Source organism: Hesperophylax consimilis, chromosome 9 (genome assembly GCF_061612785.1).
Source record: "Hesperophylax consimilis isolate HC1 chromosome 9, BYU_Hcon_1.0, whole genome shotgun sequence".
NCBI classification, from domain to species: domain Eukaryota; kingdom Metazoa; phylum Arthropoda; class Insecta; order Trichoptera; family Limnephilidae; genus Hesperophylax; species Hesperophylax consimilis.
Genome location: NC_142844.1, coordinates 24616946 through 24638754, shown reverse-complemented (window position 1 = coordinate 24638754; position 21809 = coordinate 24616946). Strand labels below are relative to the sequence as shown.

Sequence of the window (21809 nt, the reverse complement as noted above, 5' to 3'; positions counted from 1 at the left end):
ATAGAGATGAGGTCCCGAGTTCGAATCTCGGTTGGAACCTAATGACAGTATCTTAAAAGGTTTCTATAGAATAGTTGTGCAGATGCATTATTCTCGTGTAGAAATGAGGTCCCGAGTTCGAATCTCGGTCGAAACCTAATGACAATGTGTGATAATAGTCTAATAGTGGCAATGTGTGATGAAAAAAAAATAATTAAAAAATATATCATCGGACTTCAAAATGACATCTAAATTTTTTACTCCAAATATGCTTAGAAATCCCTGGCTGATTAAACTACTTCGAAGTCGTGCTGTTACACTCTCTATATTTATAGAGTCTATATGTATATAATTATGAACTCAATAAAGGAATGATGAATATGTGATTTTGTTTCAATAAAATTTGCTGTAAATTCAGGTTCTATTTAAATATTCTTCATACCTGGGCATAGGCACCGTACGCTCCAAACTGGTTGAAGACAAAAGGGTTGAGTAGACTCATATTGCCAGCCATTTGCTGCATGCGACGCAGCTGTCTCTCCTTCTCCGTATCTGCAAACTTCACTACGAGGCTGGACGACGCACCCTGCAAGAAAACACAAGATTCATTTAAAAGTTCTATCATTTTTATTAACATTTTTGAAAAAGGAGATAAGATCACTCATCTCTGAAAGCATAAAAGTTTTCACTAAATACATGAAAATCAATGTTTGAGATTCATTTATGACATAAAGGCATACAGCTGATTGATCAGTTGTAACTTATCCCTCATAGAAACGATACGAACAGAAATATTCACATCTTGAGCGGCCTGAGCCGGTGGGACTACCGATATTTAGGAATATTTGAAGCAGAAGGAAATGAAGTGGGTAGGGTAAATACAGAAGACGAATAAGCAAGATTGGGAAGTAATTGGGTATTCAAATCTGGTTAAAACTATAGTTATAACCATCGCATTCTTTCACAAACCCTAGCATGAATACAATATATTCATTTTAGATTGGTCATCAGATTTTCAAGGCTTATTGTTGGTTGTCCTCGTTACTGAGCTAACGTTTTATATACTTTGCAGTGTCCATTATCAGGAATACAAAAAACAGCTGAAAGAAGAAACGCAACATTGCTCAATATCCATAAATATAAAGAAAATTTAAAATTTATTATTTTACTTTACGTTCAAATTGACAAATCTTGGTTTACAATTCGCGGTATTTTTGACTGAAGACCTCAAGAGTCTAGGATATCACCACTTTGCCACGGAGGTCAAAGAATACTTTAGTTTCCATGTGTAGGCAGTACAGATTAAAAGGACACTACAGGGAAACGTTACAGTCATACCCCGTTAATAAAATTTTCAATCAATAATCAACGTTAACAAGTTATTGTTAATGATTTATGATTTAAAACTATGAATTAATATTGATTGTATTACTTCCCAAAAATGAAAAATGTACTAGTACCAAAAATATATATTATCTACTCTTTAAATTGAAACTACTAACGTAAAAATAAAATGTTACAAGGTGTGGTAAAAATGTTGTTAAAATTGTCGATCAGCTCTACGAATGTCGCGGTATGACTGTAATTTTGAAAAAACTTTTATATCTAAAGGAAAATTCTAATAATGCACATCGTTTCTAAAACATTGCTTGATTTACTTGTTGGATAAAAGATTTGTCAGGCACTCAATATGGATATGAAATAACAGAAATAGTATGGTATGAATATTATGGTGAAATGAATTCAATAGTGAAAAATGATTATATTTACAAAGGCGGAAATAACATTATAATAAAGATGATCATAATAAAATCTACTTATAAAGGTGTAATATTTACATATTGGCAAGATATAAATAGTGTTCACTTAGATTACCAAACTTTATCATACTTTTCTTCAGTTTAATTGTCTTTTGTTTGACTGTGAAAAGTGAATGAAAAAAAAAATGTATACATGTATCGTAACACTGATGCACGGATTTTTAAAACTCAGGCCTCCCTTTTTCCAAACGCTTTCCAAAAAAGTGGTGGGTGTTCAATTTGTATATTGAATAATATGTGATTAGTGCAATGGTGTTATGCGAAGAATTCAGGACATTTCGCAGTTTTAAATACAAAACTCTTCAGCTGTAAAATTGTTGAATTGTGCTTTGGTTGAAAGTAAAAAGTTGTGTTGAAAATAATAATGATCATAATTTTATACAAAACCTTACCTTCATAAAGATTAATTGAGTTCGCAGTTTATAGTGTCAGAGTAAGAACGTGTAGTCAATCAAGGACAGCTGCAGTGAGTTTACAGTAAGCTAGAGTATTCATATTTAAAAATTCGACTTTCTATATTATCTTGTTGTGGCTGAAAATATTTTTTTTGTGTGAAGATTGTATATGAAATCTGAAAGAATCCTGAAAGTCTCCACACAGAAAAAATATTTTTAGCCACCTCGAATGTACCATTTTTAAATCTTACCAATCTAGTTCACTGAAAAGTCACAAGCCGCCCCTGTAGTCAATTATGTATGCAATTTGAATAGAAGAGAAAGCAATCCTATTATTTTATAGTCAATAATACGCCCTGCTAATCTACCCTTAATCGACTGCATTGTACATTTTCATCCATTATATGTAGGACGTTTGCTTCCGAGGCAGTGCACAAATAAATTTTATCGCTACACCGAGGGAGAATGGGGGGTGGCAGGTGGTTGGGAGGAGAGGGGGCTGTATGCCGACAGGAAAAAAAATAAGAAGAGGATTCCAGAAGCATCTACCGTTCGCTCGTAGTTCGCCCTTTGTACAGAGCCAGTAGAGGCAGTAAAGTAAGGGGTGAAGATGTTCTCCATTCCACCCTGTTATCCCGGCAACTATTATTCTAGGGTTGCTAAACAACGTCTACTAAAAAAAATTGCGATAAACAAATCATCAATTTTAAAATACAACGTTCAAAGAGAAAATAAGAATCAAATAAGTTAACTACAACAATGTTTACAAGTAAGAATAGGGCGTGCAAAACTGTGCTTTTGAAAAACTGCGTATTCTACTGACAAATATTGAAAGGCGTAAAACGGATTATATGGAAATCATAATCGTTATATTTGTGGTATTTTTGAAACTCTCACAGTACGAGTATGAGATATGGATATTGCATAGAGTTTGTAAACGCTTGAGAATAGAGCAACTGTGACAGGAAAACTAATAAACAAGCATAAGACAGGCCATAATGCAATTGCCCTCGAGCTCTCCTACCAATTGGCTGTAAAAACATTGTATGCAGTCCAAGCCTCCTTGAGCTGCATCTTCAACCAGATGCAGTGGCAACACAGGAGACATGGCGGACTTCATCCGCGGTACAAGGAATAGCTGATGACAAAACAAACATCATATGGAATGACTTACTTATACTTGTGGTACACTATCACTGGCATCAATAAGTCTCTATTATCGGGTATACTATACTAATGGCAAGGTGAATTAAAAGCAAACATCTCAAATAATGTAGTCACCTAAAATGGGGTTTCTTACAAGTATTGATCATTGAGAAGAAGTAGTTGTATGTTCACATTGAAACGCTTTCCTTATAGACTATCGTTAATAGACCGACACGGAGGTTGCAAAATCAGCGCACCGCAGTAAAATTGGCAAACGTGCAACATTGTGGCGTTGATCGATAGACCTCTTCCGTAGATCGATTGACTTGACACAACCCTCGCGCTTCGGGTATACAGTTTGTACGTGTACAGTGTACACTGTACGTACTAAATATATAGATTGCTTTGCGCTCCAGCAGAGGGATGAGAATACGAAGCAATTGAGGTTGGATTTAACGATTTCTAATAGATATCTGGCGAGTAGGGACGCGGAGGGGAGGAAGAATAAAGCCCCTTGTCAATGCGCACGGATCAGGCTAAGGCTCGGCACTGCTCGGGCACAGTTCTACGGTTCTACTATTCTTCAGTAGTGGGGTAGAGGAAATCTACTCCTAGTTCCCTACTATAGCTACTCCCTCTAGCTCTCCCTAGATCGCCTCGGTGATTGCACTTTATCACTGAACTTGTTCCTTTATTGAATTTACTCGGTGAAGGAAATAATACTGGAATTTTCACAGAGGCTTTTGTATTTTGTATTTTTTATTTAGAACGTGGAACAAATAATGAATAGTAAACAAACAAATAATGTTCTTATAATAATTGCTAATAAAACAGTACGTATCCACTGTACACCGAATTACCTGTAAGTAATGGCCCTGGCTTTTAAAACAATATGTTTTTACACAAAGATGGACGATTACGCCTCTGAAAATGATCATATGCAGCGAGTAATTCGGTTTGAAAATAATACAGAACATAATATAAATCTTAAGAAATTATTAAATAAATACTCATAATATGATTACGGTAAATTTATCGCAATACCGAATGAAATTTCCGAAAAGAAGCTGACAGTCATTTCAAGAGTCCAATTTTTCGCAATTTTCAAACACGTGAAAGTGAAATCCCAGGGATGTAGGAGGAAGAGAGCTGCAGCGAGGAGATAGTCAGTGGCGGCGGGCCGGAACATCAGCTACCTTCAGAGAATTATTGGCTTCATTTCGTTTCGTGCCGGATAATGGTGTACTTTTTGTCTCCAATCCGGCCCAGTCCCGCCGGTTCGTTGAATACGGTACGCTTTTTATCCGCGGTTTTCAAATTACTATGGAAAATTGCGATCGAACTATTTATTTGTCAAAGTTGAAACTTTTATCCCATAAAAGAGTTATTTTTACTTCCGCAATTCACTTTCTTTCTAAAATATAATTTGTTTAAATACAACCTTTATAATTTGGTTACACTTGTCTATTTAAGACTGGGTCATTTTCACCCCGCAACAGACATCTTCAGACTGATACAAGATCAGATAGCTCAAGGGTATTTTTATGTGACATTCATACCATGAAAAAACAAACTATAAGTTAGGAAAAAAAAATCAAAAAAACAAAAAAAGTATTTTATTTTATAAAAAAAAAATCAAGCTACATTTTAGAATGCGGTAGAATAATATTTTATTTCTCACTTTTTTAGTGACGCAGCGCGTGCAATGCATGATAAAGTCATACAAAAGTTACTGTCATAATAGAATTTGTAAACTTTTACCGTATAAAAAATGCTAATATTGGGATTAGATTTTAGTATTCAAACATTCAAAACAAGTAATTAACTAATTGTGAATAAGTTGAGAATTTTCAACATTTCCCTAAACCCCATTTCCAGTAAAATCCCAGTAAGATAACTAAGGTCAAACAAAACACTGGTTGACAAGTGAGTGGATGTAACGTTTTATCTGGATTCTAGATTCCAGAGCGGTGGGACAGGTAGCAGCAGGTAGAAGTAGAGAAAGGTGTTGCCAACTCCGAATAACAACTGATGACAGGCCACGCGACATCCGTTTGTTTTATAGGAGTAGCTTTGGAACGATTGGTGTGATTACCGTCAAACCTACCTGTAGTTGATCGAGCTTTCACAATCGGAATGGAGAAGGTTCTTGGGGGCGCAAATTGAATTGGAGACCCGGGGCGAGCCAATAGGCGGAATGTAAATGAAATGAAGGCATCCGAGAGATAAGTTAGTCAAATTGAGCACCTGTAATTTTTAAGTGTCACCGGAATTGATCGCGCCCGGGCTGAAGGACAATTTCCATTAAGCGAAAAGAGAGGTCGTTAAAGTGTTGGAAAACATCATAAAATATGTGATATATTACACATCTACCACTTTTATAGCTGATGGAGTACCTATTCAAACATTTGCAGTAATGTTATGAAATATTTCCGCACTATATTAATTACGCAGTGTTAAGTAACGTACTGACTTATATTGATTATAAAAAAGCTTGTGATTCTAAAGTTTGAAATATTCTGAAATTAAGCTGCGAAATAAGACACATAATAAAATGTAATGGTTTTGTCGCCTTCTTGTATGAGTAATATTATTATAAGCCACTGGTCACTGGTCGCCTTCGCAGACAATAATAATATGTAGGTCTGGGAAGCCGGGTAACAGGTTACCGCTATAAGCCTTAGTGGTAAACACCACTCTGATCTTTATTTAGCAATCATATTATTCTATTTCACAACACCGGAATTGCGTAAAGCGGGATTAATGCAAATTATTCAATGTTTTCTAAGTTCCCACATAAATTTGGGGTCACAATGCGGCGCACCGCGATAAATCCATTTCTTCCTCCACGCGGTTAGGAAAACGGGACTTATATCATATGAATATTAAATATGGAGGTAGTTGTAGAGTTCAAAGCCCGAGGAGAATGCAGTGGGGAAATTATACGGCCCAATGACCTTAGCAATAAGAACGGATTAAGTAACGCTCGCTTTGAAGGCTCTTCCATATCTGGTGAACCCAAATGCTGACATTTCAAACAAGTTTATGTCAAATGTTCACTCACTTGTTCACCAGGATTCGGCGGTTGAACATTTTGGTTGGTTGAATTTGAAAGAATTGAATAAGGGACAAATTTTATATATTGGTTTAGGGGATCGAGGGCCTTTTTCTAACGGGAACGTTTTCACTCCCATTGGGAGGGAAATAAGAAATCCATAGCGAAGTAAAACCAAACCATTCTGACGAATGCACGGAAATCAATAAATAAGAAACTTATGGAATGAAAGGAATAAAACACATGGAAAAGATTTCATCTTTTTGCATAAAAAATCATAACATGTAATTCAATATCTAGTAACAAAAATATAACACTTTTAACGTTGCTGTTTCCAAATATACCGACATTAAATTTCCCAATTATTTGTGTTTAGTGTCTTGGGCTTATAGTCCACCGTTCAGTAGAAATATAAAATATTATAATAAAATCAGGCTCACGTATAACGCTGTATTGTTAACAGATACCCTACATTCGCAGAATGGAGAATAATGGATCCACCCTACCCATCAGTAGGTATCAGCTAACCACCCTCGCACATTGGGTATACATATTTATCCAACCGCTTTCCTCATGAAATGCGAATTGCACATTGTTGGGATTTTATTCCCCCCCTCCCCCGCCGCAGCCGCTGCCCGAGGAGAAGTAATAATTTTAAAAGTGCTTGACCGCCTTCGTCGGGATGTGTGGGAAGTCCGCCTCCCTTCTCCCGGCCTCGCCCGGTCCTGTTGCGTTTGTCCATTCGATTCACGTACCTAAAGGCCGTGGAAATGCGTCCTACGGAGAACGGGCCGGGAGGGGAAGAAACTCCCCATATTACTGCGAAGGCTTTGATTTGAAGCTTTCCGTGAGTGCTTTTTTAACAATGTTTCTGGAACAAAGATAAAAGCGTTCTCGTAATAATAAAAATATCTTGAAAGAAACCAGGCGATGGCAATAAATACAGTTAAAAGTTGTTTTAGTCGGAATGAAATCTTTAACGAGATATTTAATTTAGAATAAATTAAAGGCTGGCGATCTTAAAGCCGGCATTCGGATGATTCCCGCTCGCTAAATGGAATGCTCGTGTTTACGTCTCTTTTGACAATTGAAGTCACCCCGTGGGTTGCGAGGCTATAAATAAAGCCTTTGGATTATTTATTACATCAAACATTTGTTTGACATCAGTAAATAAAACTGTCGAATTTCAAATATACCATTCTTTTGTACTTTATACCCCAAAGACTCTGGCCCGGGAGACAAAAACAAAATCTAATTGGTAAGGATATTTTCTAATCAAAAGTAATCGGTTAGTGACAGAAAATATATTCCAGAAATTTTTAACAGTTTTGCTAACAAAGATTATTGTAAACATTTCAAAAATCTCATTAATAAAGGACTTGTTAAAAATACATTCTAATCGTTTTAATACTCAGTTTGTATTTTTTATATTTTGTTAATATTAGAATACACTTATAATAAATACATTTTATAAAAGATGTAGAGCATGCAATGAATTCACGTTAATTACCCAATGCATTTTCATAAGAAATCTTCTCGCTATATATGACCTTGTAACTAGTTATTTATATTGTAGTCTCTGTAATGGCAACACTTTGTAACACATCCCCTTAGCTTAGATAATACTCACCCTCTTTCTCACACTATTCCATGGTCACAGCTCACACCTCATACAGCTGGCAAGTTCATGAAAGACAATATGGGCGGACTCCGCAAAATAAAAGGAAAACCGTCCGCGTAATTTTCACACAAAGTTCGGGCGAAGTATTTACTTAGGGGGCAGAACGGCAAGCTTCCCACGTACTACGTAGATATATTATATCGAAAACATACCAGCCCGTACGTAACTTGCATAAACTTAGGTCTAGCATACTGGCATTAAGTAAAAGAAATGTCTTTAAACGTCCTCACCGTTCGAAAATTTTGTTATTTATTACAGCTTTCTTTTACTCGTGAGTGGATTTTGCTATCCCAGTTATCCGGTTTTTTGGATTTCGTGGCGTGTTTTGGGTGGAGCATACGGTTTTCTGTGTATTGCTTTGTATGATGGTAACGGCGTTAACATTTCAATGAGGCTATTCCACAGGTGGTCAGTTATTGCACCCGTCTCGCTCCACCACGATGCCCCGTCTTTGTTTAACCACTGTACACGAATTACCAGCTGTTGGTTCTGGTACGGGTAATGTCCACCACTTAGTGAAAAATATACAGCGTAATCGGAGATGTCCCTTTTCAACACAAAAATAATGTATCCAATATCGTATTCCAATGAAAAAGCTAAATTGAAACCCACTTATTTGCGAATCAAAGAAAATCGAATGGTTGTTTGGAAATTAAATAATCTCACGATGATATATTACGAGTATTTGGGTTATGAAAAAGAAAAGTGACATTGACGAACAAAGAATTGCGTATAATATTTTGTGCCCGAATATTCCGATGTCGTCTTCATATAAATATTTCACAAAGTAAACAAGGTCGTACCTTCTTCATGATTGGATGATATGGCGAATGCGCCTTCATAAAAAATCCCGATGTAAAAAGAAACAGCGGAATGAAGGGACGCCTGCTTTTTGTTTATAGGAAACAAGAGTGCCTTAAAATTTGCAGATTTAATATTTGATGAGTAATGGGGGAAGAAGACAGTTTCCGCCAAGTCACGGAAGGTGAACCTTCATTTCCAAACGTCAGGGGAATGCAGCTTGGCTGGGAATTCAATTTATCCGCCGCTACACTTTCGGAATTCTACCCAAATGGGATGTGATCTGACGCGCTGTAAAACACAGAAAAGGGGAGGAGAAACCGACCCGCAAGACAAAGGCAAGAAATAATGCAAAGGGACTCGGCATAACGTAAAGCAGACGTTTATCAACAGTAGTTAGTTTTACATGGGTGCCCCCGTACCGTACAGCAAGGAGCCTCCGCAAATTACTGCGAGCCACATCCTTGTAGTTGGAGCATCGGAGTAAGCTTTAAATAATGAGATTTTTTAAAACGTCAGATAACATCAGTGATAAAGGATGATGAAGCACGGAGAGGGTCTGGTCTGTGGGTTGTGCGGTGGGGTGGGTTAGACAAGTGAGAGGGGAGACGGACACTGCTCTCAGGACGGGCGGATAATAGATTATTAAATAAAAAAGCTCAGCGTTTCCAGGTATTCAACATCAATCAAATAAAACACTAAAGAGTATTTCCAATCAAAAATGGTGTCTTTTCCGATTTTAAATAATATACACATATCCATAGAATAAAGAATATAACACTGAAGTTTCTTTGCATAAAATTTCAGTAAAAACAAATGTTCCAGTAAGTTCAACCGCTCAGCGTTTACACTTACCTAACATCGTATCTCTCAATCCCATATGAAATATAGTCCCAAATTGGGCAAATATTTGGATCACGAAACATGCCCACAGGAAACTTCTTACGTTATTATTTATTATATGCAAATATTATACAAACTATCACGAGGAATTTACGTCAAAACTGAATCTTAAAATATTTTTTATGGCAATAAAAATATATTTGAAAAAGATTGTTCTAAATCAAAAAATATCATATCATAAAAAATTTAAATGGCTTTGAAAATATTGGAACATAAAATGTAATTTGACAAGAAAATTAATATAATCAAAGCTTCGAAATTCGTAAGAACAAATGAGAGCATTGTTACATAAAACGAACATAAATTAAACTAAACCAGTTTTTCCCTAATTATCTGCCACATTGCCCAAATGATCTGTTCCGGCAGTAAATTTGGGTGCCACTAAGGTTTGGCAGTAATCCTTAGAGCAGGCACTTTTTTCCAGGTAAGATAATTCCCGAGTAAGGTAGTAATAACAGCGCGGCTCTGTGCATTTTTAATGACTCGCTAACTCCAGTGGGAGAAATTTTCACTTCGACCCAGAGATGAATTTTGAACATCTGCCAGCTGCCAACGATGGATGTTTCTTCTTGTGGTTTTATCGTATTTAAATTTAAAAAAAAAATCAATTTTTATGAAAAAATAATAAAATTTGACAGTACCTATTCACCTGTTCACGTATGATTCTGCTATCCGGGAGTTGTAAGGATTATATAAGTTTATCGCACTGCAGACGTTTATTTAAAAAAAAAACGAAATTTTGTATTTTAGTACAACAACCAACATGAGACGTACCAGAATGACATTATGAATATACCCACATTTAAAACTGTTTTCGGAAAGAGGAACTACAAATATGTACCTCTCCACTAAGCTTGACAATTTAATACAGAAATACAAAATAAAATGCTGATGATTAAAAAAAAACAAATCAAAACCAGGATTTAAAAAATCAAAGAGGCATTACATAACGTTTTGCAAAAAACCCCATAGGAGCTGAAACAAACTGTATTGAAATAAAACAGACAGGAAAGCATTTAAATAAAAATCAAGTGTACAAGATTGAAGCTTAAGCTTAAAGCTCAAGCATACAAGTTTAAAGCTCACGCTTACAAGCTTAAAGCTCAGGCTTAAGCCCCAAAGTTTAAAGTTTGACAGCGCATATATCGCGTAATATAGTTTCGCAATCTTCACAATTTGAAGAAAACACATAAAAAAAGATTTTTTGTTTCTTAATATAATGCTTCTAATAAAAATTATTTATTTTTTCGTTTTGACTGATGATTGAACCTTTCTACTAAGGAATTGAAGTCAACAACTCTACGAACCAAGTCGAATCCCGAATGGACAAGATATTTAGTGGATAGGTATGTATACTGCTGTAATGTCATAGAATTTCAGAGAAATGCGTATATGTCCGTGTCATGCGTATATGTGCATATAGCCACCAAAAGTTGAAAAAATGCATTGTCATCGACAACGAGTCTATCTGCCGAATTTCAGCTTGATCGGATGTAGATTAATTTCCACTCCCAAGGTTTCCATTCGTTCATTACCGAAAACAAAATGTCTCAACAGAAAGTCGCTCGAACCTAGTTGTTGACGAAAATAATGTTTTTTCAGATTTTTGCCTTTGGGTTTGTTTTTGCGTTTTAAGCCATATTTTGTAATTTTTCAACAGTATTGTTACATATAGTTCCATAACTCATGGTAGATATGCTATTGGGGCCGAAAATAGTTGCGTTGATCTATAAATAAATAAAATATAATAAATAAATGAATTCCCGACTAAAAATAATGTTCCTTTCATGATCTTGCTCCATTTTAGAAAATTTTAGATTTTACATAGATTTTCGGTTTATTGTTATAATAAATTTTATTGATCTTTATATAATTATTGCTTAATTATATTCTATGTATTAAAATGATGTGATAATGAATAAAATAAAAGTCTTTTGTTAAAAAAATAATAGAGGTTTAACAAAACCACTACGCAAATTTTTTGTGTCTCTGAAAGGGTTGAAGAAAAAATACAGAATGGGGTAGGTACTCCCTTATAATCTCCCATTACCCAAATGGTCATGGTATTTAGTAACGAGGGCCTGTTAGGATAGGAAGTATGCATGGATATATAATAGGAGCAGGGGGTTTGTGAAAGGCCCTGCAATTAAGTGTAATATGTTTTTCGGTGCCTCTTAAGAAGTGGATGATGTTTTCCCTTGAAAGTACACTGTGTTTTAGCCAGGGCTGAAGGGCTGGGCTATTAGACTTTTCACAGAATGGACTTAAGCCCCCCGCATTCCGAATTTATACCGATTTCAGTTCTCTAGTTTTTGAGTTCCCTTAAAAATGTATGTTATTTTTTAAGATACTCTAAATATTAAAATATAAAATTTTAATATTTAGAATTTATATATTTAAAATATTAGATAGAAAATATCGCAAAGTATGTTCTGAAAATTATTTAAAACACATTTTGTCGTGTTATTTAATATGTTATAGGTGTGAAATAATTCACAGTGGAGCATTAAAGGCAACTTAAGAATTTGTCGATAGGGTTTTTTCCGGATATGTTTGCTCCTACAAAAACCCGTACTTATATATCTCCCTTTCAAACCATCGGAGCCATACGGAGCCTTAAGACTATAAACTTAACTTATAACGATTAACTCTCCTTTTTAGTAAATTAAGTGTTTACTGTAATATAATGAAAAAACAAAATTCCTGATATCACATAGCTGAAAGACATGCAAAATGAGAATGTCCATGTTGAAAATGGTGACATCGGTTATTCTTGTTTTAAATATATCTAAAAAGAAAGAATGAATGAATGCAAATCTTGGAAGCGGAAATTAACCCGATTTCCGACATCCTATCGAGATAAAACTTGGCAGATAAACATGCGGACATACACACATTTCTCTGAAATGTGATTACATTACAGCAGTCAATATACGGAATAACTGTCGGTCCTACCCGATAGGCATTTGGCGAGGTTGGAGAGTTATCTACTCGATGTTCCTCGGTAGGAAGGTTCAATACTCAGAAAAACCAACATTTTTAAATTTTTTTTAAATAAATGTATTTTAGTAATAAAACGTTGTTATTACGGTTTAATAATGGAAATATTTTTGTAATATGGCAGAGAATTGAACGCCCCTAGAACCATTTATTGGATAACCAACTACATTGCCATAGGTCACCTCAAGTGATTTGCTACGTTTGGCAGTTCATACCTATTGTATATACACCTACTGCGTGGCGGGCCGGATCGGGAGAGACTGGTTGACGGAGACTTTTTGACTTATACACCACAGTGGGAGGGATAAATTCATACGTCCGTCACTCCTTGACACTAACCCCTAGATTCCTACACACTACTCATTTTTTTTCATTACTTCCTTTTCTAAAAGATACCCCCTAACAGCATCCCCAAAGATGACATATGACCTATTAGTTGGACATAGGAAATTATATACCTCAGGAACTCCTGTGTGAAGCTATTGCAAAAATAAATGAATGATTGATTTGATGAATTAAATGTAAAAAGAAGCGCCAGTTAGTCTTCCTCATAGAGAGTATCTGTGCCTGAAAATAAATTTTGTTTAATTTAATCAAAGGTCGCAATGTGTATGTGGGTTAATTTCGTTCTACAATCAATTAAAATCTCGTTAAACCTCCAAACTTATCAAAAGTATCCAGTTTTTAAGGTATGTTTAGGTAATCGACAGGCAACTTAGTAAGCGGGGATATAGTAACCGAAGTGTGGTGGTTTGAAATGAATAAAAGTTGTGTTGTTTTTAATCAGGTGCCGTCATGTAGCGGATCTGGCTTATGGCCTGGCCTTTAGGCGGCCCTCAGTCTACAATGGGTTTATCCGTAATGCCGGCAGATCAGAATCCCTGCTCCAAATGACAATCCAATTTCCGCTCCATGAAAAGTTCAAAGCGTCGGTATGACATATGTACGCCAGAATACGGCGGCGTCGGGACGCCTTTGCCATGCTTTATGCAGCTTTTACCAATATTTAATTAAGCTGCCATTTAAATCAAGCAGCTATGTTTAATTCACGAAACAAATATATGAGTGTTTTACGTTATAAAGGAGCACCAAAAATATGCGTATTGCACAGAAGGTGGAGTGTTGAAAAATAATATTCATGCATAATTTAATTGTTTAATATTTTTATGCACCTATGAGGCTTTTAAATCGGGCTTTTACATTATGCCTAGCGGATAAAGTAGGTACCCTTAAATTGAACAGACTGAGAAGTTCGCAGGGTTCTTCATTCGCAGATTTTTTTACTTTTGTTTAAAGAACAATAAATTTGTTTGTGTGGCCTATAATATCTACTAATTTAGTTAAACTATTTATAAACACGGAATTGAAAAGTAATTGATCTTCTAAGGACGCATAGGAACACAAATACGTTGTCATGACGTGAAGTAAATTACAAATAATATAGCATCTAATGATATTATATGACATGATTTATACTACAGCATCATCTGATAGTGAGAATTATAGAACCAAGTAGGAAATGTAGGCAGCCACCTCGGTAGGCATTTCCAAACGAGATAATTAAATCATGTAATACTGCACGGATTTGCCAAGAAGACATTAACAATACAAAGGTAGTATCCAATTAAGCCAAGGTAGTTTCTGGCAAATTCCACGTATAAGTGGCTAGGGGCTTCAACGTGAAACAGCTGTTTGTGAACATTGCACCAGGGGCGCCAATTTGCTCTGAACGAATTTGGCACGTTTCCCAAAGATCATACCCAGATAAAATCTAATGGTTAAGTTTGCATTCTTTCGAACCCGTGACACCATTATTTCATCTGAATACTTGAACGTTAAGGATCGCCTTTGAGAGTTCGAAATTTTTAATGCGTTCTTAGAATTTTTTGTTACTCTGATGGCCTCCATAGCTTGATGTTCCACGCGTTCGGTTTAATTGTATTTTATTGAACTACTGACCCCATTTTATATTATCTCATTTTATTTCTTGAAAGTTAAAAACTACTTTAGAAAAAGTTGTTCAAATCATACAAATAGCGGATATTTTAAAGAATTTTCAGAATTATTGGTAAAAAAATTTCCAGTAAAAAAAAAGCTAGTTTGCGGAATGTTAGGAATATGAATTGTAGAACAGTCGCAATGATATATAAAATATAAATAGTTTTAGCAAAGCATAATATTTTTGGTTGTCGGTGCATGGGTGAATGCGTGATTTGAAATTGTATTCCTGCATTATGCGTAAAATTATTCAATTTCAACGAACTTTTATTTTTCGGAATTGGGACTGATAAGTATAAAGACAAGCGATAAAGTAGGTACTAAATAATTTTTATTTAATAATTCTTTGTTTGAAATGTGTTTTGGTTTTGTTAAAATTTTTTACCAATTTCTTGGTGAATTACAAATTAAAAATTACCCAAATTAGGTACATACTATTATTAGAATGTTGAAGCTTGGAGAAGATACGACTTGCACGCAGAGGACACTATATTAAAAACACTGCACGTTGCATGATTTAAATTTTATATTTTATCCTTTATTACTATTGATATTTTTGCATTTATTAAATCTCTCTAGTTTGTCATCAAAAAATATAATTAGATATATTATAGAGATAATTAAGAGGAGATTCACACATCCTAAAATTATAACATCCCGTGATTATTCACAGGTTTGAGCTAGTATTGTATAATACTTTACTATTTTAAAGGTAGAAATGCAAATGAGTTTTCCATGTACTCCTAAAGAAACATTTTTATGTAGGTGTAGTACATAAATTTGTAGAGGTGATATTCGATTGGAAGGGGGACTACCTTAAGTGGATTAAACGTACTCGTATGATATGCAGAGCACATATATAGAGTAGATATGTTGGTGTAGTAATATTGTTTATAGAAAATTTAATCAATGGCGATCATTTTTCCCTTTCCGGCGGCACAGGGGCGGAGAGACATGGAATGAAATGGCATTCTGATAGCCACCGTACGTCTTTTTGTCGCGTATATTCATCGCAATTTCCTCAAAAACACTTTGCGGCTTTACTCATATACTGTGCCCACATATTCACCCTTTCTTACAAGCATTCCACGGAGAACATCATGGTTTGTAATTTAATATAAGTGAGCTGTAAAACTTTCGACGGCCTTCCTCTATCTGCGCGATTGACAATAGATCACGTGAATACGTTTGGGAAATGATTTTAAATAACTTTTGGCTTATATGGTCCGTACGAATTTCGAAAGAAAATGTTGCACGCCTGAAAAATAGTTGAATTACGGTGCTTGTGAAAATGTTAGAAGTTTTTTCATGTAACAGATGGCTTCCAATGTTTACAAATGTTGCTCAGAATATATGAGAAAACATTTGTCATTTGAAAATTTATACATATATGTTTCTGTCATTTTAGAAGTTTGCATTAGTATAAGCCGATAAGATTTAGTATATTTTATTAAAGAGTAAATGAAACGCCGGTTAAGAACTAAGCAGTCCATTAGAATGATTTAGCTGAAGATGAGTCACGATTGTCCCAGTGAAATTGCGCCAGATTCAAAGGAAATGGCATTCAACAGTTGAAAAACAACCGACGCGCTCAATGTAAATAGCGTGTCGACGTTCTCCCTATAGCATCAGAGCGCCCCAAATTGCAGCAAGCCATGTCGGGCGTAATGTAAGCCGAAACGTTCATCGATATGTCTCCCAAAGCGACGAGAAACGAATAATACGCTCCTTTTTATTATTTGGAAGAAACTAGACAATTTGAACGACTAAATGGGGTAAATATCCACCCACTTTGGAGTGGGTATTTGTCAGCGCGGGCATTGTAATTTCTCTGGGGAGGAGAAACGCCCAGAGTTGCGGTTGGCGCCGACGTAATAATGGTAATAAGAACACATCCTTTATTTTTTAGTGGAGTTTCGAACCATTTGTCGAATAACACACCATTGTCAAAAATGAAAGAGTAACAACGGGAGGCCCATAAAAGCCGTTTTTACGAGGTGTTTTCTGAACTGAACTTATCAACATTGTAGAAGCCAATATATTTTTACTATCGAAAGGAAAACCGTGTTTACCTATCTCGTATTTAAATCATTTTACTATTATTACAAGAACATAACTATTTAATACATTGTTTCCAGCTTGTCGTAAACAAGTTTAATTGATACTTATTTTTCGTTAAGTAATACATAATATTTGTACACTCCAAATACCAAGTGCATCACAAACAAATTGTGTCGATAAACACGACCGCGCATACATTTATTCCATTTCTGGTGACTTTATCTCCATACATCATGATAGCAATTCCTGAGATCGGAACGTTCCGCATCCCTTGGTCTCGTAATCGAATGCTGCAGGGGAGACGTTGTATATCAGAGGACGTATATACACTTAAAGTATATAAACGTAGACATCCATACATGTATATTATACGCGGGTATGTAGGTTCACGCTAACTGCATTTCCTGGTTCGCCGATTTGAAAATGTCGCCACATTTCATTGCTCACGGGGAATCTTCACAAAAGTTGCATTGATGAAATGAGACGGATCGGAAGAACCTATCTACCAATATCTTACAACTTCCTGCCCAACTGCGTGGATGCTGGACTGTATTCATGAAAGATCTAGAGATATATTAACTACTGTAGGCTACCTATTCATCTCAGCTAGTTAAAAAGTATATTATGCATAATATAGCTGTTTTTGCTTCACCTTTACAGATTCTACTATTATTATTAAGTCTTTATTGATTTATTTTTGTAGTTTTTAGAGTCCACTGAAACGTTTATTTTTATGCATTTATGCATGAAATAACATTTGCCTTCCTTAAACTTTGTCAAATTGTGGATAATGTGGAATTTTTAAAAATTAAACAAAATATTTTGATTTCAACGATTTATAAATCTTATATTCTTAAGCTATTATAAATCTTAATGATCAAGTTTTTCTTTTTTACTTATTTTAAAGGCTGTATCCATCAATGTAATATATCAGTGAAGAAGATAATACTAATAAATTTAAACGAAACATGAAACAGTACAATACACATACAAATAAAGACAGGTTACAAACCAATTTCATTAGAGACTTTATTTCCATTTAAAAAGATAGAGGTCAAAAAATTGTAATTGGGAAAAAATTGTTGCAAGTTTATATTGTTAATTCTCAATTTGAAATATGAGATCGACAAATATGTGCCAATGGTCAAGTTAGTTAAGACGCCTAACCCAGAAATACGAGAGAGCCTGGGTTCGATTTCTAGTTGTGACTGTTATTTTTTTATTGTTCTATGTCTTGTACTGTTTCATTTTTTGGTTAGATTTATTAGTATTACTTTTTTCTTCAATCATTATCAATCTGTTTTCTGAAGCTGATAAATCCCTAAAAAATGAGCTCTATAGTGATGACATTTGCACAGATTTTTAGGTGTTTGTTTTCTAGGCCCTATTTTCAGCTAAGATTGTGATTTACATCAAAAGCTATAGAGCTTTGAATCTTCCATATAACGGTCGAAAAATAAGACAAGAAGCAATATTATTGATGATAACTTAGTTTTGAAACGTTAACTAAGAAATAACAAATCCAGCCAAAAATGTCAAACCAAAAGACATTAGTAAAGATTAATACTGATTTCAAAACGGTTTTAAAAGCTCTCGGTCTATTGAATCAATAGAGAAACAATACCCGGTTAACAGAAAAGCAAACTCCATATTTAGCGAACTATAGCTTCTATAATTAAGAGAGCTTTCCGTAATCCTAATGCATTTATAATAGGGAGATACATTAGAGGCTGTTAACGGGATAAGAGCATTAATGAAAGTTCTTGTTATGTGTTGTGTTGTGAGGGGCGAGAATTCGCTTAATATTTAAATACTGTTTTGTTAAGAACTTTGTTCCCCAGCGACTATTTTCTCCCCATACCTAACACTTATTTAGTAATGGCAGTTGTTTTGTTCTTCGTTCAGAGTACACTATCAATACAAGCATCTCAATGAGCTTAAATACCGTTGAAAATAGCTCCTCCGAACTCTAAAGATTGAAAAATTTGTCCACATTAAATATGCAGGTTAAAAGATATCCAACAGTCGAATTGTTGCATCAGATGCGTTATCCTTTAAGATGCAGACACGGTAATAACGATGTCATGTTTTAAGATGCCTTTATACTGCTTATATAAACACTGAAAATATAGAACGAATACGTCATATTAACCCAAAAACAAATCACTATAGTACTTTTGGCGGTGAAAATCTCAAATCATAATTGAAAATGTAATATATATATAGTTACTGAAGTTATTTGAATCGTAAAGGTTAGATGAATTTAGATACATTATCAATTCAATTGTTAAACTGGATATCTCTGAACTCTAAAGGGTAAACTACAATTTACAACTACTCACTATAAATACACAAAACACTGAACACTACTTTTCTTGTCAATAGGTGAATTGTGGCTTCAGTAAGAATAACGATATCATGTTAAAGGCTGTTAACTTGAACATAGAAGCTCTCAATGTATGGGAATTGTAATCATATTATTCATATAGATTTATGAATTTAGATAAACTATCTATAGAGTTAAATTACCGAAGAGTCAAATTGTGGCTTGGAAGAATAACCAACGAAATAATGCATAATATAGAAGCCACAAAGGCCTTACTTACAAACGTTTACGAAATAACTATTTTAATAGTTGTTTAAAATTTAAAAGACATTTGTTAGTATGATTAATATAGTAAGTGTGTAGAGAGTAGGCGATGGAGCCGACCATGATTAAATGATAAATGCTTTAATACTACATACTAATTGGATGCAGGTGCGATGGCCCGAGCAGAACAAGCATGATTAGCCTTCGAGCAGGTAGCGGTTTGATACTGTCAGTAATTACCTACCTCACCAGGTAAAGCTTTGTCTATTTGAAATTATTTCCTAAGCTTCATATAGAGTCGTATTGCCAGGATGTGGTCGTTGTGAGGGAAAGAAAAGAGAAAGATTATATTTTATTTGATAAAATAATATTTAGAAAAGAAAAAGCTGAGATTTATGTAATACAGGCGTTTTCAATTAGTCATAAGGCTATCGACAACCTTTGATTATTCACCATTCTTAGGATGAGTTGTTTCAGAGAATTTGAACAATTCATCAAATTTAAAATATGACTTTCAATTTCTGTGAAGGGTCTATTCAAGTTTTGTTATTATATCGTTATTGGCCAGTTGTTTCACAAAATGAAATAGAAATTGAATAAAAACTTCACAGAACTTGAAAATTAACTTTGAAATTTGATGAATTGTTCATATTCTGTTAAACAACCCGTCATAAATGTCGATTTGAACGCATTTATTGTATTCAAAAATACAAAAAGTTTTATCTAATAAATAATGCATTAAATTATAAATGGCTATTCTGAAAACAAAAGTTTTGAAAGGAAAACAAGTTTTTTAACTTTGGAGTTAGAATTGACTCTCTGTATTAATTACCACATTAATTTAATCCACTTTATCCCTACACATTAAAGGGGGCCATTACACCTGAGTGTTTTTCTTTCATAATTATTATGAGCTTTTGTTGCGTGACCTAAAAGCACAGACAAGTTCATTTGAAATTTTCCCCAAGAATGGGAAAATGCTAAACACCGGGAATAAAAAAGAGAAGCAAACAATTAACTCGTTTTATGACTTTAGGAAAACATACTCCTCTTTAGTCTCTACGTACTGGGCAATGTTGTTATACCAACTGATTTACAGGTGTCGGGTGGTAAAGTGTGGTAACTTCGGGGAATGATTCTATAAGATTTTAGAAGTAAAAAGATAACATTTTTTTTTGAAATTGTAATGTTTTAAGGTAATTTTTAGGTAATTGTCTTTATAGGAAGATACATATTCTTCTATCGTAAAATAATTTTTGTATTTCAAGTTTTTTTTTTACTTCTTAGCTATCTTTAACCCCGGACACCCTGTATATTGCCTAGACTCGAGGGGTTAATTAAGCAAAATAACAGAGAACCAAAATAGTCTAGTTGGAAAAGGAGTATTCGTTTTCGGACTCCGTTTGTACCTTCTTTCGGGAAACAAATAAAAATTTTGTTTCCCCAAAAAAAAAATAATTTGGATTTCTATCCTATGGTTTATTTATGTCGTAATGTAAAACGTAAGTGAGACAAACTTGCTAAATACTACAGATATAAAGATTAAAAAAGTTGTATAGGTACGTATTTTGACAAAATTATTCATAACAATTGTTTAATTGTTTTATAGGTAACTGCGATGTTAATACACTTTTGTTAGTAAATCATTGTAAGAACTGAAAGTGAATGAAATAATAACTCATAGCTGTTCCAGTTGTTAGCCTGAAACTCATTAACATTAATGAAAGGGAATGCGTGTTGGATTTTTAAAGTATTCTGCTCGGTAAATAGTATAGGGACACCTGGCAACCTTTCGCCCGCCATACACTAGTTCTGCTACCCGCGGAGTAGGTACCTTACCGCCATGAAAGCGCCTAAAGCTGAAAGCCTAATGAACGAAACAATTTGGTAAAGTGGATCATTTGTGTTGAGTGTAAATATCTAGATGGGTAAATGTGTTAAGAGCTCCATTAACATGCAATTCATATTTCAAAAGATACAACCCCCGCTCCGAATGAAATGTTTCGCGTACAGACTAATTTTCGTTTTCGTATACGCAAAATGTAATTATTTAATTGATTACCAAATTGAATTGGTAGTCGTGAAGGTAATTCAGACTGAGGATTAAGGTACAACTACGCGAAGGTAGAATCAATTAGGTAATTATGTTTTTCGAGAAAAAAATTGAGTTGCTTCATAAAATTAAACATTTTTTATCATCAAAGTATTTAAATTAGTGAACATCATATTTCGATGATTTTAACCACGTTCCAAAATGAGAAAGTTATAGGGGTGGTGGGTGATGAGAGACTCTGCGCCATAATTCAAGAATCACTTGGCATCAAACTCCTGTTACTCTTTAAACGCTAACAGAGTGATCACCGATCAAATGAGAGTGATT

At 34.7% G+C, this 21809-nt stretch overlaps 1 protein-coding gene across 4 annotated transcripts in view; it reads right to left on the bottom strand.

Moving 5' to 3' along the window:
* bru3 (CUGBP Elav-like family member bruno 3) overlaps positions 1–21809 on the bottom strand; it is a 250638-nt gene that overhangs the window by 16100 nt on the left and 212729 nt on the right. For 3 of the 4 annotated variants that reach the window (XM_089635791.1, XM_089635793.1, XM_089635794.1), the window contains exons 5-6: positions 3219–3332; positions 422–565 (exon numbers count right to left, since the gene is read on the bottom strand). In XM_089635791.1, the coding sequence (XP_089491917.1) occupies positions 422–565; positions 3219–3332 (258 nt within the window). The remainder of the gene's footprint in view (positions 1–421; positions 566–3218; positions 3333–21809) is intronic. The other variant, XM_089635795.1, reaches the window with a different exon arrangement.